This window comes from Botryllus schlosseri, chromosome 12 (genome assembly GCF_051294905.1).
Source record: "Botryllus schlosseri isolate E-star chromosome 12, Bs_hap1, whole genome shotgun sequence".
In the NCBI taxonomy this organism is placed as follows: Eukaryota; Metazoa; Chordata; class Ascidiacea; order Stolidobranchia; family Styelidae; genus Botryllus; species Botryllus schlosseri.
The window spans coordinates 2877225-2902144 of record NC_137247.1 but is presented as its reverse complement, the minus strand read 5'-3'; the positions used below and the strand labels follow the sequence as shown (position 1 = coordinate 2902144).

The window sequence follows — 24920 nt, the reverse complement described above, 5'->3', positions numbered from 1 at the left end:
CTTTCTTGACTACTTTGACCACCTCTGAGTACAACAGGCTATAACAAACATCAAAGTCGCATTTCTTTCAAATTCCGCTCATTTGTTGTAATTCAATTTAGGGTTAAATTTGATTTCTGAAGGTTCGCCGGTCCGCGAGGTCAAAAAGGTTAAGATCCACTGCAGTATACACAGGCCGTGTTATTTTTGGCATTTCGGGAGCCAGATGCCAAAACTGCCAAAAATAAAAATTTGAAAATGCCAAAAATAACTAATTTTTGTCATATGCCAAAAATAACACAACCTGCCAATAGTGTATTTCTTTCATGGTGTTGTGTTAACAGGACCGCATTACAAGTGTGACGGGCAGATTTTTTACTCTATGGGCCCACCCATTAGGGGAGAAAGCATGGTGTCCTAAATGGTGTGGGCACAGCGAGATTGAACGGCTAACTGCATTTGGTTTACGTCACACTTTCCATTTGTCCAAAGGCAATTTTACGGCCATTTTTAACCGGCTTGCCGAGCGCTAAATTTGATAAAACGGGTATCAATGGAAATCTGCCGCTGTACTGATTACTAAAATATAAATTGTATTCTGCTCATGGATCTGGAACCCCCATATTAAACTAAGATTTTTGCATTGTGATCGAGTTGAGCATTGTGACACAACAAACAGTCCGGCTATTTCTGAGCTGCAGTCTCGTTTTGCCAGACAGTCTTGTTGCGTTAATGTTCTTAAACAAGCTAACCTTCCCAGGACTCTTCCATGTGAGTTGGTAATATTAAAGCCATCTGACGTGACAAAAGTCCTTTTAAAATATATCGGTAGACTGATGGAGATGGGATGGTCGCGCTACATAATAGAATGTGTTGAGAGACAACACAGGGAACTCCTGGAAAAGTATCGGGAAGAAAATTCTTTCCGCGATGAGATCGATGACACTAGCGCAGTGATCTCTTTTCATGATGCTTGGAAGCCGGTTCTGCCCTCCGAAATTTTGAAGCTCTGAAAACCTTTTGTGGAGGACTGGCAACATTCTCTCCCTCAACGGCTACTGTTGAAGCCGATATTTCCCAGATTCGTTGCGCGAAAAATTAATTCAGGAGAAACTTTGCTGACCTGAGTTTGGAAGCACTGTTACAGTGCAAACAATTTAAGTCTATTCAACAGCTGTAACAATCAGGAGTTAAGCGTGTTTGTTAGGCTTCTCATTCTTTTTGCTTTATTGGCACCGATTCCGAATGGATACTGCACATTTCGTGGTTTTGTTTGATATTATTAACCTATGTAATCGCTAGGTTTTTTGTTGGTACTTATTATAAGTGGAAGCTGCACATTTTCTGGTCTCTATTGAGAAACTGACCCAAATAAAGCGTTTTTATGACTAATTCGAGTCTGAAAATATCTATTTAGAGGTCGATGCCAAAACTGCCAAAAATAAAAATTGAAAAATGCCAAAAATAAGCTATTTTTGGCAGTTTTGGCATATGCCAAAAATAACACGGCCTGACAGCAATCCAGAAAAGTGGACCCGGGGCCTACGATAACTACGATAAGCTATCGTAGGCCCCGGTGGACCTGTGAAGATCATAATTTCAACATGGTACAATGGTTTGAAACTATCAGTGATCCGAGCTCGATATCAAACAGATGTGGTCAAGAAATCACCGTCAGTACTAAAGTAGAGTTGAAGTAACACCATAAATTTATACTCAAGTAGAAGTGGAGGTATCGATATACAAGTAAGTAAAAGTAAGCAGAGGTGGTCAAAGTAGTCACCGTCGCTACTCAAGTAGAAGTAGAAGTAACGCCGTAATTGCTACTCAAGTAGAAGTAACGCCGTAATTGCTACTCAAGTAGAAGTAGGAGTGGCGGTTCACAAGTAAGTAAGTAGGTATTCTACGCCTATTTTTGGGTAAAAAACTGAAAACTGTCAAGTAGAAGTAGAAGTAGTCTAAAATCATAACGAATTAATAAGTAGTGCGGGTAGGAAAAATCTACTTCAAGTACTTCGAAAAGTAGAAGTAATTCGTTACTGACCACCTCTGCAAGTAAGTATTCATGGCACAGTTTTGTCTAAACAACTGAAAACTGTCAAGTAGATGTAGAATTACTCTACAATCAAAACCACTTGAAGAATTAGCGCTGGTAGGCAAAATCTACATGAACTTCTTGGTTACCAAACAAGTATAAAAACTAGGGATGGTGCGAACGTTCATGTTCGGTAGGCGAAACTTGTTAATTCCGAGATTCGAGTTCGCGAATGCTTTATTAAATATCAGAATTTTCAGAGTTACATCTTGGATCGAAATTCATTGAAATGATATTCAACAGCAAGGTATGGTAACGGATTGTTGATAATTTTTCTTGAAATATTACACTATTCCGGTTATAAAGAATGAATTATTTCTTATCAGATATAACCTCAAATGGTAAACTTCGTAGGCTCCGCAGATCCGTTATCCCCGAACAATACCGCGAGCCAATTACGACCTCTTGGGAGCCGAAAACTAGCCCCGGCGACTATGATTTCACGAACAAGTTGTAACAAGATAAAATCACGATAAAACATTTTCCTTCGGTCTCTGACACCAAGCGTCTGCTGTGATTAAGACTTCTTCGGCAAACGGGGGCCTAGGCTGAAAGGGAAAGATGGAATTGTCTTTGAATTAGATTTGGGACATCGTGTGTTCGTTTTCGCGTTCGTCCTAACAAAGAAACATTCACAAAAGTACACATTCGTGCAAACCCGAACCTCTTACCTCATCGCTAATAAACACCACAGACAGCGCACAGCTGTCTCGGTATTTCCCGGCATTTATTTCGTTGACAAGTGTTTACGTTGAGGATCCGGTAAAAGCAACATAAGGATTCGCTCTGCGACCGCACGTTGACCTGAGTGTCACGTTACTCACCTCAGTCACCTGTGTATTCACTTCAATCTCAAAAGCGCATGCAATAAAAACACGCGTCGTGGATGCACCGCGATTCAAGTGTGATGTATGTGAGGACATTCCTACTACCGTTTCACAACCTTGTCCGTCAGCATCACTCAATAAATATCCGACAGGAATGCCGACATACCATGATGAAATAAGCCATTTCGCGCTAAATGAATGAATCCAGGCAAAACATATCAGCCTGCTACGGAAGGTCCACGATTTCAGCCTGAGGATAATAGTAGTATAGCAGCCTAAAAAGTGAATAGCCATGTAGGAATTTACGATATCAACCTCAGACACGTTTGGATTAGTTGAGATCATCTATTAGCACAGATGTAAGTAAAGCTGCTGGCTTCCAATTTTTGCTGGTGGTGGCATGTTTACAAAATAATAACACCATTATGGAATGCCGTGGTCGCAAAGCGGGGGTTATCGAGACCTTTCTGTTGCCAATACTGTACTCCATTTGCATGACTGCGATCGATTAGTTAGCAACCTGCTCTCTTCTGCCTATGTGCTTGTAGTAACTTTCCAATTTTAAATCTTCGTTTTGGGGTTTTAAGTGTATCGCAATTTTTTGGTTAAGTAATTTGAAAGTCGACTAAGTTAGATGTGCCTTCTCCGTACGCGATTGGCAGTTGGTACACTTTCTTGTAACAACATGCGGAAAACCAGGTGTTGTTTAGTCGTAATGCGCCACCTAGCACTGACATTATCGAATGTTTGTATAGCTCAGTGATGTTAACATTAGAAAAGGACATCACTACGAAATTCTTCTAGGACACAGTAATATAACTATAGTTCAAATAGCTGTTGATTGTAGCAGTAGAGATTGGAATTCTCGCGGTAATTATGATGCTCGAATTTGAATATAAGTATCTCCGTATCCACCGGAGCCAGGTCAAGTACCACGCAAAGCATATAATTATATATTGAGAATATATGTCGAACACCGGCATCCTTCGTGATACCGAAGTACTGCATATAAATACCAGTTTAATTTGTTTATGTACGCAGGAATTTCGCAGTTTCAATGCTAGCAAAGCATGGCAACGAGCGTAGATTATTATTGATAGCAATGAAGCAGCGCTGCGGGGTATGTTTGCGTGTTTGTGGCGAAAATAGAACCAGCTATTTAAGGAGCAGATATACATCTAACATAGCCAAGTCTCAATTTACTTCGGCCACAAAATTTGATACGTTCACCCATATGGTCTTCAAACTAACGAAGGAGCATCGCCCTACAGGCTTCCCTTTGTGATGCACCCACTACTGCCAATTTCCTCGAGCAGAGTACATAAAATAAGGCTACTAGCTGATTACATCAACATCTTTGACATAATCAATAACGTTCTGCCGATATTTCACTATCTAAAGTCCTAATTCATTAACAAAATGCATTCCTTCTACGAGTGGAAGTAATAATCGCCGTTCGCTGGTTCGTATATAGCAGGGGTGGCCACTGGCCATTGGCCAACCTTTTTGCCATTCACGGCCGCATTTCGACTACTGATGTAGCCTACGGCCGCATTCCAGGGCAAAGTCGTAATGAACTAGCTGGACGCCTAATACGCATCGCAATTACCGGTGAACTCCAGACTAATCTATTTATTCACTATAGGCTTACTATACGCCCCAAAATCGCGTGTGGTGACTGCGTATAGTGCGTACTGCGTAATCATGTTATGGGTCTGTTCATAGTCGCGCAAAGCGCGAAAAAAATTTCAAATTCACTAATGAATGTCGTCAATAATATTAGTAGTTTTACTTAATACTATCAAACATTTATGCTTTCTTAGCCCATGTGATCAGATTCACTGGTAAAGTTGATAGAGGGGGTGTTTCGAAAATTTAGTCACTTTGTTGCATGCTGTTATTTCTTTACCTCCCATCAGGATTGTCGGTGTAGTGAGGAACACACGATTGCGAGTTTGTATTTCGATATGGGGAGCATCCTTTTCCTCTGCTATTCGAATCTGTACTGTGGGCGCTGATTGCAAAGGGCGCTACCATATATCAAAATCGAAAAAAGAAGCCGCATGGAATCGCGTCTAGCACGAAGAAAATTCCAGGATCAATTAAAATCTCTTAGGAAATCGGGAGTCAATTCGTAAATTCAAATTGCATGTCGACGACCGCCAACACATTCTAATTGAATACGTGTCCACGGCCGCACAATTCTCCTTCTACGACCGTGGTATATAGGTAGTGGCACATGCACAATGTATGTGTTCTGACCTAGAGATAGGCTTTATTAAATTTATTCTGTAACATACAACAGATGAGATACACAGTAGGAACAGTTCAAATACCACAACGCCAGTCGCAACCCCTAAAGCAACTGACAACAAATTACATAGGTTACTCACAGGACTACGCAAGGAGAGTGAGCGTCATCAACGTGAATCAATCAACTAATGGAAAGTACGGATAAGAAATAGTATATTCTCACCCCGTAAAATATTTGTGAAACAAGTGTGTGATACATTATCAATAATAGGGTACTGCGCCATATCGATCTACGGCCTTCTGAGCACGCGTTGGAACGACGATGCGGTGGTCTTTCTGGTTCAATGTTCGGTTGCGAACTTTCGTATTCCTTCGTCGGTGCTAGTGGCAATGGCATCATCACGAATGGTTGGCGTCTTCGTTCGAGAGTTGTCCGCCAGAGCAATATTCGCTCGGGCTGCGGTTACTGAATTCAGCTTTGCTGGTTACGTCGGTGCTACTACATGGTGAAATATCCCGAACCGATACCGCAGTTACCCTGCCGTCGTTAAGTCTGGCATGGGCGTAAGCAGGTTTAGTCTCGAGAAGCTGCGCCTCATTCACCAAGGTTTCGTCCTTATTCCGCACATGTCGCTTGACATAGATAGGACCTGGTTTCAGCCATGACGGAATGGAGGTGCCATTTGTCGAGCGGCGAGAGTGATGAAACATTCTCTCATGAGGAGTGCAATTTGTCGATGTGCACAGCAAAGACCGAATAGAATGTAGAGCGTCCAATAGCACATCCTCCCAATGGCCGAGAGGAAGACGTCGAGATTTCAATGGGCATTGAATCGCCTTCCAGATTACGCCGTTGTACTTTTCACATTGTCCGTTTCCGCGAGGGTTGTAGCTAGTGGTCCTGCTTGCAGAAACTCCTTTAGAGTTGAGCCAAGATTTGAGCTCATAAGACTACTAAGAGGACCATCGGTCGGAATGTATGTACGAACTCAACCCAAATACAGAAAACAGCGTCGTTAAGCATTCGATAACCGTCTTCGCAGACATATGTCTGCGCAAGGAAAGGCGAACGGAAATCGTGAATATTCGTCGACGATAGTGAGGAAATACCTGTTTTTGGTGATGCTGGGTAACGGAACCTTGAAATCGAGGCTGAGACGTTCGAAGGGTTGAGTCGCCTTGATTAGTTTCTCCTCGCCGGAACGAAAGAGCAGATGTTTGATTTTCTGACACGCCTCGCACTGTGAAGTCATGGTACGTATGACATGCGGGTCACGCCGGGGTGACAGAGTGAAATGCGCAGATCGCGCAACTGATTTTTTCCCATGTATCCGCAATGGGCGCGCGTTAGAGCGTCGGGCCGACATTTTCCACGCCGTGCCGTGTGAATGACAGTGTAGCTGAACGTCATTAGTTCCAATCGCCAACAAGCGATTTTGTCGTTTTTTATTTTGCTGGTGTGTCGATTGTCGAACATGAAGGAGACACTTTTCTGGTCAGTGACCAATGTAAAATGACGTCCGGTGAACAAATGCCTCCACTTTCGTAGCGCTTAAACAACAGCATATGCTTCGTTTTCAACAGCAGAATGTCGTTATTCGCCTGGCGATAGGGTGCGCGAGTGAAATGCTACGGGTCGCCCTTCCTGATTCGAGGTTGAAGCGATCGCAAAATCTGAGGCGTCAGTATCTGCAGTGAAGGGCATAGATTCGATGATTGGTCGTAATGCGGCGTTGGTCAGGTGTTGTTTGATGACAGTCAATTGCTTCACGAGAATCGTTGTCTAAAGGAATCGTGTCTTTGATCAGCGGTCCGATTTTAGTCGAGTAATTTGCGATCCATCGAGCGTAGTAAGCGAACAACCCTATCATCCTCTTCAGCTGCAGCTCAGATTCCGGATGTGGGAGATTTAGGAGTGGTGATACTCTCTCCGGATCAGGCTGAACAGATTTGTGTCCGACCTTGTACCGCAAAATAGCTATTTCGGAATGGCAAGTTGCGTCTTAGCTTCGTTGATAGTAAGATTTCCGCGTGAAGCAGCTTTCATGAAGGCCATCAAATTGTTGTCTTGGTCAGCCTGATCCACCCCAGCAATCGTGATATCGTCCCGATACGAAAACAGCCTTTCATGTTATTCTGCTTGACAATGTAATCGATTGATCGTTGAAATTCCGGTACAGCATTGGTCAGACCAAAAGCGAGTCGTCGCCACTGAAACAACTGGCTTGCTGACTGGAAGGCAGTAAGTTCTCGGTGACGCGGATCCAGTTCGAGTTGATGATAGGCCACACAAATTGTCATGTCTTCATTCCTCTGTGGGTGCCCCGGGTGGCATTTGTACTTTGGGGCTCAGATTGGAAGGACAGGACTATTCGTAACGCCCACTTAGCCTGGCCATTGATAATGAACAGTGTTCATTGAATACATATCCAGGGTTTCGCCCAAGGTCATTATTTGGTAGTACATTTCGTGGAGTCGCATGTTGGCCGAAACTGCATATATAATTTGATGTGTCGTGGCGCGGTTATGACCGACACTAAAATGCTTATTCCTATCAATTTTACATGCTTTTTTTCTTGAGAGGGAGAGGTATGCATTTCAAAATCAAGCTATCTAGAGACATTAAATCGCGAAGCTCAAAAAAAAATTTCAAGTTAATAAGATCTTTCGAAAATACTCTATAACAATTTATGTCGATTTACGAAATACTTTTGAGTCCCCTTTGAGATCGCTCCCAGTGCTATTGGCGGGTTTGGGGTGCGGCGGTTACGGACCTGGCAATAGTGTAAATCGTTGGGTGCGATAAATCGTCCCCCATAAAGTTGGGGAAGTGGTACATTATGACGTAGCAAGCAAATGGCGCATCATATATAATGAAAGTTGTTTTCTCATTAGGTCTTTTCATCGCATTCCTTATATTGTCATCCAATATATTTTGTAAGATTAGTTCTGATAAGCAAAATAAATGTAATCGTGAGTAATCATGATTACTTTCCCAATGTAATCGAAATCGTAATCGACTACTTCCTGATTTCGTAATCGCGTGATGCAGAAGTAATAGTAATCGCAATCGATTACATTCATGAAGTAATGACCCCGTGTCTGGTATGTAATGCTGGCACGCTATGCATAGCGTGCACCACGGCCTTGTCACATTCGAAGTCGAGTCTCAGGTATAAATTTCTAGACACTGTCCGACTCAGTACGATTTTCGGCATTGGCCATTCACGGTAATGTAGATTCTCGGTGGTGTACATTCTCGGTAATGTCAATTCTCGGGGGTGTCCATTCTCTGCAATGTCCATTCTCGGCAATATCCATTCTCGGTGGTGTCCATTCTCGGTAATGTCCATTTTCCAATATCGACAGTGCCCATTCTCGGTTGTGTTCATTCTCGACGGTGTCCATTCTCGGTAATGGTTTTCTCGAAATTGGTAAAGAAACATTTTATATTATAGTCGCCAAGATCTATCTTGCAATTTTTACACCTAGTTAGGGGTCGAGGTCGAGTGCCAGTTAATTTTTACGCACCAAAGTTTATGAGAAAATTATTATTATTGAACACCTGCGGAGCCCCGCCGGTAACTTGCTATTCATCATCGCCTCGCGAGGAGATCTTCCTATACCAGACTTCGACAACTTAAATATTTTTAGATTTTGCAAGTTATAATTCCTGAACTCACAAAAATTCGGACATCGAATCAAGTTCCGTTAATATCAAAGCATAGTTTATTCTTATGAGCATGAGAATAGCAAATGTCAGCACAGCAAACTTGGCTCATCTCGCACTATATAGTTCTCCTGCAGCATATTCAATAAAATCAGATAATGGATTAGAATTGAAATTAGCGAATAGAAACATTCGACAAATTATTATAAAATTAGATTACCTACGTTCCACTTTAATTAGTCTAATTACTCAACTAAAATTATCTCGTTGTACAATTCTGCTTCTTACACCACATAGTTTTTGCAGTCCGTTAATTTTCCAGCGTATTTTTTTTTATCAAATATTGACATTTTTAATAAGAAATACGTTCACGTAAATAATCACTCGTGGCAGAAAATGTTTAGCATGTCCTTATACCACGTTTTGATGGCAATCTTGGGTTTTCACTCTATTCACTATCAGTAACAAGTGGGCGACAGCGATAACGAATTCTGACAAGGCAAATTTGTTCGCACTCAGTTCAGAGATTCCAGGAAAATGGACTAAAAGGTTTTTTTACATAGTCGAAAACGCCAATGAGAAGCAACCTTGTGCAAGTTACAGAGTGAATGTCATGTAAATATTGTTGATTGCACAGTTGCATGACTTCTGATTCAACGGGCCCGTAGCCTCCGTAGAAACCCGATCGTGTTTTCCTTGTGCACAATGTGCAGTATACGCGTGGCCAACGATACATCGCGACTAAAACAAAAAGATCTTAAAATAACATCAACTTATATCATCGCACACTAGAACCGCTGGTTTAAGAGTATATAGCTGTATTCAATTGGTCAAACTTTTATTGTTGCCAAGTCCGTTGATTGCGAATAAAGGTGATGCCAGAATATAGCTCTTATATCCGCAACATAACATATTATATATGGGCTTGATAATATTCATAATTTTAATTAGTCATTTTAGTAGAAACCAAGGTATGGATTTTGAAGTAACAGGCATCATTTCACTGGTCCGACTCGCAAGCAATCAGAAGGTTTGAATCCGGCCCGCGACCAGAATTGAGTTTAACATCGGCCTATATCATTTGACATATAGCCACCAGTAATGGCAGCACACAGCAATTTTATTCACTATATACTATCGCAGTGGCTATTAACCATACGAATACGAAGACTGTCTATACTTTTTGTATAATAACAAAGAAGAGTAGTATTCTGATGGGGTTGTATTACCGGTGATATCTTTACATGCGCAAGCATGCACATGCACATTGCAAATCACATCGTCAAAAATCTATATCAAGTGGCTGGGAGGGTAGATCATTGTCTATATTGACGTGTGCGCCATACGATTTCCATATTGATTCGTATCAATGCCCGCGGGTCCCTGCAAACTATACCTATAGTGTCCTTAGCGGTATTTTTGAGGATTGCCGATCGTGGATCGCCCTATATGATAGTGTGGCCGTAAGTTCAGAGTGAAGGGCTACCTACTGAAACATGAGTGATGACGGAGGATGATGTTATTTCAAACGAGGCGTCGGAGTCTGTAATTTTTCAAAATAAGGATGTTTATTCTTGTCTGGGGAATGTATTCAAGCGACGTTGATTGATGAGGTGAATTCTAGGAAGTGCAGCATTTGAGGTTGAAAACTACGAAGCGTAAAATTTTGGCTCATGCGTAGAAAAGTGTATCCAATGTGGATGGCTTCTCCGCGCCATCAAACGCAGGGCGAGTTGTGCAATGCCGGCGGCAGCTGGCCGATATGGCAGCCGTGGAATGTTGTGCAGGAGCGTTTTTTCGTTTGAACCTAATGAGTAATAGAGGAATTTAGCGTCGTCGAAAATACTGCTTGTCAGGAACGGAGCGATCATCGAGAGATAGTGAGATGTGAGGCTAATACCTTGCTTTGTAAAGGAGTTGAAAGGCGAAATATTCACTTTCACTGTCTTGCAGAAACAATTTTCACATCAATATCTATATAAGATTCCGGCTCATATGAATACGAGTCCGGCGTGAAATGAACATAGAACTTTTACCTAGAAATGTAATCTTACAGTTGGGGTTGCATTTTAAACAAATGTTGTTTTAAAACACATTTTTTAAAACATGTTCCAAACAGTGTTTTAAAAAATGCCTTTAAATTTTTTTCTTCTCAAATGTTGTATAACATAGTTGTGTAAATACTTTCGAAATAACACGTAGTATCAGCATACGGACGATTTACACCCGATATAGTTGGCGTACACAATATGGAGTGGCTAAAACCCTCGAAATTTCCGTCGGTTCGACAGTTATAGCACTTAGACATAGATCATTGGTACAGAATAAGTGTTCTGATGATGATGACCGCTGACGGTAAAAATGCTGCATAACGATGTAGCGTGGTCAAAGATATTTTAGTCTGTTTATGACAGTGGTTGACGTGTTTTGCCGGATTCGCTATAGCGTATCACGTGACCGCTGTCATGCCCCTTGAACGATCATGGTGCTGCCAGCGCAGTAATCATTCATTTCTGCATCTGACTTACCTAGTGAGGATCGCTGGTTTATGGTGTCGGCGCTAGTTGGGATATTGTTAATAAAAGCCTACCATACGTTCATTGGTCTGGTTCATCACAATTTTATTAACAAGTCCCGACTGAGCGTATAGACGTAAGAAACGGATGGCGTCTGCCGAAGAGAGATTGTATCATGTTCCTACTCTGAAAGTTTTGCCGAGTGCTCCGGGAGCTGAACTGGTATTCAAGCATTGGAAAGATATGCTTGTTAGTTTTATCAAAGCCGCGGACGATCGCCGTCGTCAGTCTTCTGCGTCAACCTCGTCTACGCCCGGCTCTGAGCAAGGTCCACAGTTGGACAAGCGAGGAATAATGAATGGTTACCTATCCCCCGAAGTTTACTCGTATGTTTGCGACGCCGAAAATTTTGAAAAAGCGATCGAAGTCCTAGAGGGACTGTATTTGGTGAAGAGAAATATCATGTATGCTCGACATACGCTCTCGACGAGCACTCAGCAGCCAGGAGAAAACGTCATGGAGTTTTCGCAAAGAATGATGTCACTAGAAAAGAATTGCAGGTTCGAGGCCGTGTCAGCTGAGGATCACCGTAAGCAATCTATCAGAGATGCGTTAATTGCTGGCTTGTCGTCCAATGCGATACGATTGCGTTTGCTGGAATTCGATTAGCTGACTCTTGATAAAGCTGTTCAGGTTGCAGATTCCCTGGAGAGAGCGCAGAAGTGTTCGGCGATATACATGAATCCTCAGGCGGCAGCTTCCATCGAAGCCGATGAAGGCCAGAAGGTTAGTCAGGCCACACCCTCCAAGTCGCAGTCACGATACGAAGAGGACTCTGATGGACATTCGTTAGCCGTCTCGCGGAGAAGTGGGAATCGCAACCCCGTGTCGAAGGCGAAGAAATGTTCTAGTTGTGGAAACCGACACGGGCGAGTCTGGAAATGTCCAGCAAGGAATGCTGTCTGTTTCAACTGTGGCGTAAAAGGGCACTTTGACAAGATGTGCTTGAATTCTGTTCAATCCGACGAAGAGTCCGATGAGTAAGCAGCCATGATTGCTTCAATTCCTGTCTCACTTTCGAAAGCGGCAGTGATCATTGCTATTAAGCGAAAGAAGTTTGATGGATTGTTGGATAGTGGAGCATCAGACAATTATTTGAGTCTTGAGATAGCGCGGGAGCTGAAACTCAAATGGTTTGGTAAAAAGAAGAGCATCAAGTTAGCAGATAAAGGAAAGCGATCAACTGTTCACGGAATGCTATATCTGTCGTTTGAGCTGAACGGGCGGAAGTATTCCGATGTGGTGTTCGGTGTTAACGAGTACTTATGCGCTGATCTGGTCTTGGGCTAATCATTTATGAAAAAGCACCGTAAAGTTATATTTGAATTAGTGGGACCCTTGAATCCCCTTGTTATTCCTGGACGAGACGAGCAACACACTTGCAACTTGACTGCAGCAAAAGTGGGCACCCCGCCAAGAATATTTCAATTTCTCGATGGGTCGTGTAAACCTATCGCAACTCCATCTAGATCGTATAGTGCTCCAGATCGGGAATTCATCAAGAAGGAGATATCTAGATTGAAAGATGTAAGGATAATCGAGGATTCCAACTCCCCGTGGAGAGCACAAGTGCTAGTCACTGGTGGACGACGTCAAAAGCAACGCCTTGTCATTGATTATTCTCAAACGATTAATCAATTTACCTTTTTAGATGCGTACCCATTGCCGAAGATTGCAGATGTCGTGAACGAGGTCGCTAAAGGCAAAGTGTTCAGCTCTATCGACTTATGAAGTCGGCGTACCATCAAGTTCCGTTAGATCGAGCTGACAGGCCATTCACTGCATTCGAGGCCTGCGGGTCACTTCATTAGTTTCGTAGGTTGCCCTTTGGCGTCACTAACGGGGTTAGTGCTTTTCAGAGATTTATCGATTCGTTCATCGAAAAGAATGCGCTTGAAGGAGCAGTCGCATATTTGGACGACATTACCATCTACGGCAAGGATCAGAAGGAACACGACGAACGTTTGAAGTCCTTAATGTCAGCAGCTAAGTCCGCCAATCTGGCGATCAACTCTGAAAAATCGACCTTTTCTGTAGAAGAGCTAAAGCTCCTTGGACATCGAATAAGAAGAGGTGAGATCATGCCTGATCCTGAGCATTTGAAGCCGCTAATGCAACTGTCTCCTCCGAAGAGTGCTAAAGCTTTGAAGAGCTGCCTAGGCCTCTTTGCCTACTATTCTAAATGGATTCCGAGATTTTCCGAACTTGCGAAACCTTTGTTCCATAACGAAAATTTTCCTCTTGAAGGATCGGCTGTCGAAGCCTTCGATAAGTTGAAGAGCTGTCTCCGTCGCGCTTGCTTATGTTGCATTTTGGACGGGGAACCATTCTCCGTCGAGACCGATGCTTCTGATACCACCATAGCTGCTATCCTGAGCCAGCGTGGAAGACCGGTAGCCTTCCTTTCACGAACTCTCAACAAGTCCGAGGCGAAGTATCCGGCCGAGGAAAAAGAAGCGTGTGCTATTATCGGGGCGGTGAGAAAATGGGGCTATTTACTACACGGTAGACGATTCAAAATAATAACCGACCAACAAGCTCTTTCATTTATATTTGACAAGCAGCACAAAAGTAAGATCAAAAACACCAAGTTGGCTTTGTGGCGATTGGAGTTGAGTGAATATACCTACGATATCGAACATAGACCAGGTTTGGAAAATGCAGCAGCTGATGCCTTCACCAGACTAGTTTGGCCACTAATGATTATGGCCTGAGTTTGGAAGAACTTCACGTCTCTTTGGGTCACCCTGGGATTCGCAGACTAATGCATTTTGTACGTTCGAAAAATCTTCCTTTTTCAATCGAAGAAGTGAAGAGACAATGCAACCGCTGTAAAGAGTGCGCTCAGATAAAGCCGAAATTCTACAAACCTCTGGCCACGCCGTTGATCAAAGCGACCAGACCATGGGAAAGATTGAGCGTGGATTTCAAGGGACCTGTGGACGGGAAAAGGCAGTACCTTCTCATCATGGTTGATGAGTATAGTCGTTTTCCTTTTGTATTTCCTTGTTCTGATATGCGAGCGTCAACCGTGATTTCACAATTTGTGTCGCTGTTCAGCATAATGGGACTTCCCGAATACGTCCACAGTGACCGATCACAGTCTTTCATTGGAAACGAAGTGTCACAATTTCTGAAGGAGAAAGGGATCGCGACGAGTCGAACCACGCCATACCACCCGACTGGTAACTCCCAATGCGAGCGCGCAAACCAGACAATCTGGCGTACAATCAAGCTCATGCTTGCTTCTCGCGGGCTGCCCGAAAGCAGTTGGTAGAAAGTACTTCCCGATGCATTACACTCAATTCGTTCGTTGTTATGTACCGCTACTAACGAGACTCCACATTCCAGGTTATTCAAGTTCCCTCGTAAATCAAGCATAGGCACATCTATGCCTGATTGGCTCTTGGACGGTGGAACCGTGCTAATGCGACGACATGTCCAACGAAAAGATGAACCTATCTGCGAGCCGGTTGAACTCGTCGAAGCCAACCCTCAATACTCGTTGATCCAATATCCAGATGGGCGACAAACAACCGTATCGAATAAAGATTTGGCTCGATACCCGTCGGAGTCCGTCGATACAACTCCTATTGAAACTAAGAGTGGTGGCGCTGATGATGACGCTACTGATGACATCAATGTCGAGGAGTCGACTTCCGAGATGGAGACGAGCAGTGGGTCGAACGTCGAAACTGCTGAAGAACTGCCGGCACCTGAACCCCCTGAGGTGCCGTTGAGACGCTCAACTCGTATCAGAAAGGCGCCGGACAGATTTCATTACTGAATTGAACAATTTTGCAGTGCCATATTTAGTATTTCACGTTGCATTTCATTGTGATATGTCACCTTAATTTTCAGAGGGGGAAATTGACGTGTTTTGCCGGATTCGCTATAGCGTATCACGTGAGCGCTGTCATGCCCCTTGAACGATCATGGTGCTGCCAGCGCAGTAATCATTCATTTCTGCATCTGACTTACCTAGTGAGGATCGCTGGTTTATGGTGTCGGCGCTAGTTGGGATATTGTTAATAAAAGCCTACCATACGTTCATTGGTCTGGTTCATCACAGTGGTCGGGAGGTTTTTTCGTCGGAGGAGGCATGTTTGCATAATATTTTCAAATGTCAATGTCAATCAGCAGTGACGTCACCATTAAGGATGCGTGACGTCTTGACTGAAACAAAAATTGAAGAAGCGATGAAACCATCTTTTAAGCAAGGGTGATGTTTTAAATATGTTTTTTAAATTGGCTTTTTATTTAAATGGGCGCCTAAAAATCAGAAATTAGCAGTATTTACCGTGGACACACCTATAATAAATAATTAGGGAATTGGCCACCGTAAATACTATTTTATTCAAATCCAAATTTTTCGACGACAATAACTCAGCTTCCATTGGTTGGAATCGAGCCAAATCGGTTGTATTAAGGTAAGCATCGCCTCTCTGGACGCTGAGCAATGCGAAACCCTAGTATGGTCCAACCATAATACTGTCCAATCACTGGAATCATGAACCCAGGACGAGTATGGCCGCCGGGCCTTCGTAGTCCGACCCCGGGATCTGGCACCGCTTTGACGGACCAGTATCCCATGCATAGCCATGGTGGCGAGGGCAATCTTGTGGCCGCAGACTCAAGCCCCTCAAAGCCTGGCTATGCAGACTCGTTGCACCAGTTTGCGAAAATAAGAGAAACTGAAGCAAAACGAGACGGGTGTCTATGTGTACCACATGGTAACCCTGGCAAACCCTACAGGGGGAGGTTGGCTGCGGTCCCTCCGGTCCCTTAAAAAAGATGAGGATCGTTTCTATAGACACCCTAACAATTTCGTGGGGTGAATATGGAATTCTGAATTTTTGTTCATTTATGTTTGTATACAATTGAATGGTATATTCATATTGAAATGAACCCGAATATTTTTGGCTGACACCCGTCAGGGGTAATCGTCAGCAACTAGTAGAGAATAAGAAAGAACATTGCGTATCAACATTGTATATCAACAGTCGCATCACAAAATATGACGTCACCAGCATGAAACTTCGAATGAGAGAGCGTTCAGTGGTTCATTTCAATATGAATAAACTATTAAATTGTATACTGAAGTTCTGTACCTCCAAGAAGCTCTTCATTTATTTTTGTATAATAAATAAAAAATTCATTCTCCTGTAGCAGTGCGGCTACTAGTTGGAATTGAACTAGATTTGGTGTGCAGCCTATAATTAGGTAACCCAACAAATTTCTGAAGTAGCCAGTACAATTTTTAGTAAAGTCATTTCGAACACCCCTTGTTTGACACCAGCGCGGATGAATACCAAAAATACGCCCTCTTCGACTGCTATATAGGCTTTGAATGGCTTTGAACGTTTATAGTAAAAGTTGGCAATCTATATTTACAGAAAAACCTGTATGGTAAGATAAAATTTGCAAGACTCTCAAACGCAGAAGCTAGCACTGAAAAACCGGAAACGTACTGGAGAATCCGAACGCATGACAATAGGTCTATAGCCTATATAGGCCGGCCTCGGCATTGGACGACTCTTGGGACAAATCCAGCACGTGACCGGATTCAGACCGGCTCGCGTGAAGTTGCTTGCAATTCAGAACGTAAATTCCACTTTTGAGTGTTAATGGTTGGTTTTAAACTTAATGCTGAAAAAAACAAAATGGATATGCGTTTACTTTGGAGCGTTCTTCGTAAGTGCCGTGACTACGTGTAGCCCTCGAACGTCGTATGCGTAATCAAGATTGACAATGAAGCCAATATATCAAAGTCTGCCGTAGCAAATAAATAAAGTCACGTAAAGTCACTGTCTAGAAATTGATTCGATTTATAGACCAATTTTGGCGCTTGTCGCCTGCTAATGATTGTTGTACTGTTCAATGTTCATTGCTCATAGATCTCTATTTTTCTTTTTGTTACGCTTTACGGATGACTTCTATTCACCAAATTTCTCACTTTCCAACGGTTTAGTTCAAAACTTCTTTGTCGCCATTGTTACATTACGCGTTGCACGGTCTGTGCTTCAAATTGTTACGTGATACCTTTCCAAATCCCTAATTCTGGAACAGGTCAATCCGTGCTCGTGATCAGAGATCGTCGTCACCCATAAACGATGAACCAGAATGTCAAATAAGGCGCGGGCTGAAGGCCAAAATTTTAAGAAAATTAGTAACAGTGAACGTTTGCTACTGGAGTCAGAGGTAAACCCTTCCATTTAGTCTGTAACGAGCATATCGCCATGATTAAGGAGTGTAAAATAAGACGGCACTGTGCGGACAGACACTCGGCTGAGGCTGAGCGAGGTTGAATTTCTGAAGAAGGCTACTTCACCAAGCTTATTATTATTATATTCTTTATTCATTCACAGTAAAAGAGGTTAATACACACATAATCCGCAGAGCAACCTGCCCCTAAAGGAGAATGGCGAGATTAGAGTAAATTTTTAAAATTTCAGTAATACAGTTTAATTGTTAATCCTATGCAATACATGGAGAAGTCAGATTACAGAATTGCAGTAGATGAAGAATTCGCACGGGTTACAGAGCAGAGGTGGACATGATTTAAAATGAAGAATCGAAATGACAGAAATCATGCTGTGATTTTTGAGTATACAATAGTAATTTAGTTCAGTGGTGCATTCAAGGTCTTCCGAAGAATAGACACCAATTATTGCTTGTTTCTATGAATAGTTATAGGCTAATTCCATTATAATTTAACAGGGGCTGTAATGCATACCCTCAGAATTGTACAATATTTACAAATGTTGTTCTTTTTTGAATTCCAAGTTTATTAAAAAAAAAAAATTGAAAAATGTTCAGCGGTTCAAAAGATATTGCGATTTAAAATCCTCTCGTCACTAGGTGGCGCTACTTTCAAAAATCTTTGAAATCGATATTTTTCGCTTAAATGATGGTAGAGAACCAATTAAAATGTCCAATTAACCAATTCTGGGGCCAAGGAATTCAATAAAACCAACTGTTTCGCCCTAAACTCAATGAAAAAAAAGTTACGGATGAAAAAAAAATGGGGGGGACGGGCTTGAAAATGTCTGTAGGATACGGCCTACACAAAAAAAAATTCTTGTGAAATGTGCTTTTAAGGAGTGCGGTTGATAAAAAGCTTGATTTTAAATTTAAAACTTATTCCACAATGAAATATGCATTACATAAAAATTTCATGGTCCCAACCCATATCCCTGCTCACCGCAAATACTATTATCACCAGTCAAATATATCAATTAATTTCGTTGATTCGGTTTTCAAAATTTTTCAAGCAGAATCCGTGCGGAACCGTCGATCGTCGACTTGCCACAATTCAAGATTAATTGTAAATATGTCTTTAGTTACTTGCTTCTATTATTGTTGAAGCGGTGGCTCCGCACGGATTCTGCTTGAAAAATTTCGAATCCCGAAATAATGAAATTTATTGATATATTTGACTGGTGATAATAGTATTTACGGTGAGCAGGGATATGGGTTGGGACCATGAAATTTTTATGTAATGCATATTTCATTGTGGAATAAGTTTTAAATTTAAAATCAAGCTTTTTATCAACCGCACTCCTTAAAAGCACATTTCACAAGAATTTTTTTTTGTGTAGGCCGTATCCTACAGACATTTTCAAGCCCGTCCCCCCCATTGTTTTTTTCATCCGTAACTTTTTTTTCATTGAGTTTAGGGCGAAACAGTGGGTTTTATTGAATTCCTTGGCCCCAGAATTGGTTAATTGGACATTTTAATTGGTTCTCTACCATCATTTAAGCGAAAAATATCGATTTCAAAGATTTTTGAAAGTAGCGCCACCTAGTGACGAGAGGATTTTAAATCGCAATATCTTTTGAACCGCTGAACATTTTTCAATTTTTTTTTTTTTAATAAACTTGGAATTCAAAAAAGAACAACATATGTAAAGATTGGACAATTCGGAGAGTATGCATTACAAATCTCAAAGAATTTGCTAAATTATAATGGAATTAGCCTATAGTCAATTTTTGTATATGAATGCTAAAATATGGGAAATCAGTTATCTAGGGCAAGTTTTTGCTATACTTTGGCCACTTTTTCACAGCTTCCTGCAGCTTTCTTAATACTCAGAAGTTATGTAGAATGGTGTTTTAAGCAGTTTGAAGGATTCTTATGTTGCAACGTTTTGCACATTTTCTTCATTTTTTTCATGTAACTTTTTAAATTTTTCAAGCAAATTTATGCAACTATTTTCCAGTTTTCATGCAACTAACTTTTTCCCGGAAATATTTGGCACTATGTGTAGATAGATTTTTTCACTGTCGTTGAAATTTGAGTTCCTTTCTTATTTGACGTACAGTCAGGCTGGACCGCCGAAAATAATATTTTCACTGGGTTATCTTTTTCAGGCTATTGATTTTGTTGAAGTCGTCAACACTGTGTTTTGTTACAGGGCCTTGGATACGGATCGATATGAGTATCTCATACCTTAATAATTACAAGGAGCTAGTCCACAAATGCAACTTTTTAGTGCAAGTTTCGTGAAAAATAAATGCAACTGTTTAGTGCAGCTTTTGTGAAAAATAAATGCAACATTCCACGGATTTGACTGCAACAAAAACTTGCCCTAGTCATGTCTAATTCCGTACAAGGTCGCTTCTGAAAACCGGGTAAGAGAATTCTCGCAGTCTATAGCGCCAACACATGGATGAATAAATACCCATCAGACAAGCATATATCTCGAGTTCTGCTGGTCATCGACCTTTATATATCTTCTCTGCGAAGAGTAAATTTCGACAGAATTTTATTAACATCAAAATAACGCCTCATAGCCAAGTATAATTTGCAATTAGTCAAACATTACTCAGCGTATAATCCCACGCAAACCTGTGCATTGAGTGCTGGAATGTATGAAGACTGACGTAGTAATGAAATGCATTTCCTGTTTATCGCAATGTATAGCACTCGCCAATCTGCGTCTATCACTGCTAAAATAACCGATATAGAATCTATAGAAGTCTATGTGCTCGTACATGCTTTTGAATTAGCTGGATGTTGAGATCCAGAGGTCGGCTGGCTATACCTTTAAATTTTCGTTATAAGTAGCCTACTCGGGTGTTTTCATGCGGCTTCAGAGGTACTCTGAAGTTTGAAATGCGGCTCCGACATCCTTAAAGGCTGGGAGCCACTGATCTAGGCCGTGATGTTATCGCGTGTTCATAGGTCTTGTCTCGTCAATTAGAAATAGATAAACACATTAACACATTTACGCATTATTAACGTGTCCCGGCCTATAATGTTCAGTGTCCATAGTGTCCACATATCGCATTGATGTGAATCGTAAATCGAATTAAGCTAGCAAACAGTACGTTCACAAGCGGTTACGTCGAGTCAACATAAGCACATAATATCCAACCGGGAAAGGTCTGTACCGTCAACGTAACATAGGTTGATAATCCGGGAGTCACGATAATTTTGTAGTGAACCATTTCGTTTGGAACAACACACTTCATGCTCTAGTTCCCGTACTTCACGCGGAAAATTACTCAATTACAGTCTTAAGGAATGTACAAACGGCGTATAATCGGGTATGTAACGCTAATTTTAGACAGGGGATATTGCGCGTAATCTCTTAGTCGGATTTGACATGGTGGCGACGCCAGGACTCAAAATCAAAAATTTTAATCGTGCGGATTGGTTTCCAGTAACGCATAGCGCACATGAAACGAATGTTTATCTATTCAATAGTAATGGCTATTCCGGTCTTCCACATCGGGAAAGTTTCTTCCAGGTGATATGCCCGTTTATGCCACATGTCTCACCCAAAGTAGCGTATCAATCAATCGCATGAGGTATTGAAACCTTTGCGAACTTTATACATAGTTATATTCAGTGCAGTTTATTAATAACAATTTTATCAGATCAGTACGCCACAAGATTGCGATACAATGAAAAGATAGGCATGTGTCGAAACGGCTTAGAGTAGTCCGAAATCAGACATCCAGATGCGCCTATAGGCGATGTGAAAAGGAGACATGCACATCGAGTGGAAAATAATAGAAGAGAACATAGAAGAACAGGCCCTAGGCCCCTAGCCACCTCACCCGCGTCAGCGGTATCTTACAAAAAGCAAAAGGTGAGCCGTGCTCTAAGTCGGCAGTTACGGAAAATAAGAAGAATATCGGCCTGGTGTAAATGACCATAGTAGTCGACAAACACCATGAATACCCCAAAATAAAGCAAAAACTAAAAATAAAAGGACAGGCGACAAAATGAGGTGGTATGTGCTAAAAGGCGAGGTCTATCAGAGCGTGGGTTCAATAATCTCGAGCGCTGTCTGGTAAAACAGTATAGTCTGCTTGTATTTTGAGTTGAATGTGGACATGCTCTCCGACTGTCGGATTGTCATAGAAATATGGCTCCACAGTTCTGGTCCGTCATACTTCATAGAAGGATAGTCTTTCAAGTCGACCATACGATAGTTAGACGACGAGGACGCGCGTGTGTTGTACTTACGCGCGTTTGAAATTTTCGGGTCAGTGAACGCAGTGTAACTGATACATAAAGTCGGCAATTTCTACTTCCCGTATATCTTTTATGCTTAGCACACCGAATCCGTCGAACAGCGACTTGTTGGACGCGAAACCATAGACACCTTTGGGGTCGAGCTATGATACGGAGATCGTGGTATTGCAGGTTTTGCAGTGGCTTGAGTGCACTCTTACTCACAGTGCGGCCAGAGCCGGTGTCTAGCGTTTGCATAGTTAACCCTGTATATTGAGAAAGCGGATCATTGTAGGACGTATGCAGTACGGTATAGGTAGGCTATATGCAGTGGGACGCAGATCGACTTTCTATCCTCGCAGACCGATTTTCATTCGCCCCATTTAGTTAGCCTTTTTGAACAACTCTCTCGCAACATTGTAGTTAGCGTTTGCAGCAGGGAATATTGGAAGATATTGGGATTTTTAATAATGTTTGAAGAACATTCTATTGTTTGTGTTTACGATATTTAATTAATTAATAAGTATGTACGAGTTTCCTACTTTATGTTGAATAGAGAAACGAAGTTTCACATCAATAGTATCGCTGCATATTCTGTCCCAGACGTAAATTTGCATTTTTATTAGTTCAAAGTGGCGACGAAGTAGTTCCGCGAACATGGCGCTTCGGACGGTATTTGAATTTGTACGATTCAGGCGTTTGTTGCGACTTAAAGACTGTTGATTCGCGGAAAATATCGAAGTAAGTAAAACCGAATGAGGTATTATTTACGTCTGAAATCTTTGCAGTCGGTGTGCCTGCAGTAAAATCCGTGCTGAAAACATCGTCGTGACTGCAGCGAGATTGGATATATTCTACGTTGCACGACAGTGTACGCGTGTTCAGGTTTAATATACGATATGACATACAAACTGATCCCGTGATAGTGTTTCACGAGGCTAATAAATGTACATTGTTCATATTATATCAAGGATTTAGATACTGCATAAGTTTCCCGTGTGAGCTGACGCTTTATAAGTTCTTAGCTCGGAGAGTAGAGACTATACAATAATACGAACCTGGTAGCCTACTGAGTTTCTATTTGGTTTGCATCAGCCATGGCGAATCAACTATGTTAGCAATGGTTCAGTTACAATCGTTAAAAATCAGTCAAGGTAAATGATAAATCTCATTAAATAATTTACGGTCGCACAAACGTAATACGGTGAAACCATTTACAAAATCCGGTAAAGCGGTATCAGCAGAAGCAATAAGCGAACTGAATTAATTGCTATGTTATTCACATCAACGATTAGTATGGATTTGGTTTCGTTAGAAACCGAAGTATATAATGAAACAGATAAGTTCCGGTTTCAGCACTGGAAGATTTCGTCGGTTGAGTAGTCGCGGATTAGACGAACGAATTTACGCAGTACACCTATATATACATGCAGAGTTCATATATTTCATATTAATAGCCGTTACACAAAGAAGTGGATATCGCCGTTGTTAATATAGGCTGTGGAAATTACCCGATCTGACGACAAGCAGGATTGAGTGTTGTAAAACAGCTAGCAAAATTTCAATGTCTGATTTATCTTCTGATGTGTGAAGACTGAGCTAGATTTTTTATTTCTGTAACGTTATAAACGGGGCGGCGAGACGTCGACACTCGCTACGCAAATTCTGACATACGCTCAATATATTGAGTGTTGGGAATTCGTTCCAAAACATCAATAAACGCTGAACAGGTGAGACCGCAGTATATACGATAGTGCGTATCTTATTTTCGTTCGAAAATCATATCAACGCGAACATCGCGTGTAATTATAAAGTGTTCAGGTAGGCCTTATAATTACTGAAGCAAATGCTGTGTATTTTCCGTAATTTTCGGTCCCGCCTGTGACTCAGTGCCTTGACCTCTACCGGTTTGTTAACACGCGTAATGTCGCAAATTTCGTGCGCGACTCCGCAATGATTGAAAATTTAGATATCGATTACGTGTGCAAACTTGGACAACTAGATTATTCTATAGTTGCCTGATTAGAGCAAAATTCAGGTAATATACATCTAATCTATATTTGTGAAATGTTTCTAAGCTCTCACTTTAATGCTACTCCAATTTCTGGTTTTTCCTGAAAATGTTACAGTAGAACTGTAAAGTGCGAAACGAGCCAAGCTTCCTGTACAGACATTTGCCATTCTCGTGCTTATGATTTGATGCGAACTGAAATTGCTACAATTTCCAAATTTTCGCCAATTCCGTAACTGTAATTCTAATCTAACTTCGAAAAGCTGTGCAGCTATCGTTCTAGTTCTAATTTAATGTGGAAAGACCTGTGTAAATTCTGATTCTAATCAAAATTAAAAAAAAAAACAGTGTAGCTATAATTATAATTCTAATCCAATTAGGAAAAGCTGGCTCTGGATAGGTCGCGTATTATGGTCACTGTGTGCACCTTACCTTGTTTGGCACCGAGAATTATGCTCACGCCTTATTTAGACACGAAAAAGTATTTATTCAGATTAAAGCAAATATGCGCTAAGAATATTAGATTTTGCCCAAACGGCCCAATTCCATTTCAAACATTTATAAGCTCATTTGTAATTAACAAAGTAGTGCCAGTGTCTGTCAATTTCGAATTTTTATCATTTCAAAACACTAAAAGACTGCGATACTATGAAAAGATAGGAAGGTGTCGAAGCGACCCACAGTATAGTCTTTGAAATCAGGCACCCACCTGGATCTAGGGGGTGGGCAACTTCTCCAGTCGGCGGGCCGGAAATGAGGAAAATGAAATTCTTGTCGGTCCCGATTCCTGAATCGATACAATAAACGCGTATTTATCTACCTTATACACGGATTAATGGTATCTAATGTAAACTTTAAGTTTGAAGCGTAGGGACCAAAACAGTAGTCAATGAATTTATTACCGTAATGTATATACTTCAATAGCCTTTGAAGTAAATGGGACATCTGTGGTCGAACAGACTTGTGAACAGGTTCTTCGAACTCTGGCTGCATGTTGGACACAAGAATAACAGATGACTAAATACTAACTAACAATTATTA

General features: G+C 41.5%; 3 protein-coding genes across 3 annotated transcripts in view; all 3 read left to right on the top strand.

The window, feature by feature from the left end:
* The first annotated feature begins 11487 nt into the window (after positions 1–11487).
* Positions 11488–15187, top strand: LOC145452695 (uncharacterized). The gene is made up of 8 exons (XM_080330861.1): positions 11488–11989; positions 12041–12234; positions 12448–12659; positions 12870–12982; positions 13052–13107; positions 13260–13877; positions 14084–14673; positions 14752–15187. The coding sequence occupies exons 1-8, from the start codon at positions 11488–11490 to the stop codon at positions 15185–15187; spliced, it is 2721 nt and encodes a 906-aa protein (XP_080186987.1).
* Positions 15188–15818: 631 nt separating this feature from the next.
* The window catches only part of LOC145451528 (uncharacterized), a 207447-nt gene continuing 198345 nt past the window's right edge, over positions 15819–24920 (top strand). The window contains exon 1 of the mRNA XM_080329741.1: positions 15819–15830. The gene's annotated coding sequence lies outside the window, so the exon portion shown is untranslated. The remainder of the gene's footprint in view (positions 15831–24920) is intronic.
* Positions 15916–24920, top strand: part of LOC145451515 (RNA-binding protein RO60-like) — a 250536-nt gene continuing 241531 nt past the window's right edge. The window contains exon 1 of the mRNA XM_080329725.1: positions 15916–15925. The gene's annotated coding sequence lies outside the window, so the exon portion shown is untranslated. The remainder of the gene's footprint in view (positions 15926–24920) is intronic.

Bases quoted from the DNA above. Each gene is read 5' to 3' on its own strand.
- LOC145452695 (XM_080330861.1), top strand. From the start codon at position 11,488: ATGGCGTCTGCCGAAGAGAGATTGTATCATGTTCCTACTCTGAAAGTT. The intron at 12,235-12,447 runs GCGAAGAAATGT...ATTGCTATTAAG, and splicing joins ATCGCAACCCCGTGTCGAAG to CGAAAGAAGTTTGATGGATT. The intron at 13,878-14,083 runs GTGAGAAAATGG...TGCCTTCACCAG, and splicing joins CGTGTGCTATTATCGGGGCG to ACTAGTTTGGCCACTAATGA.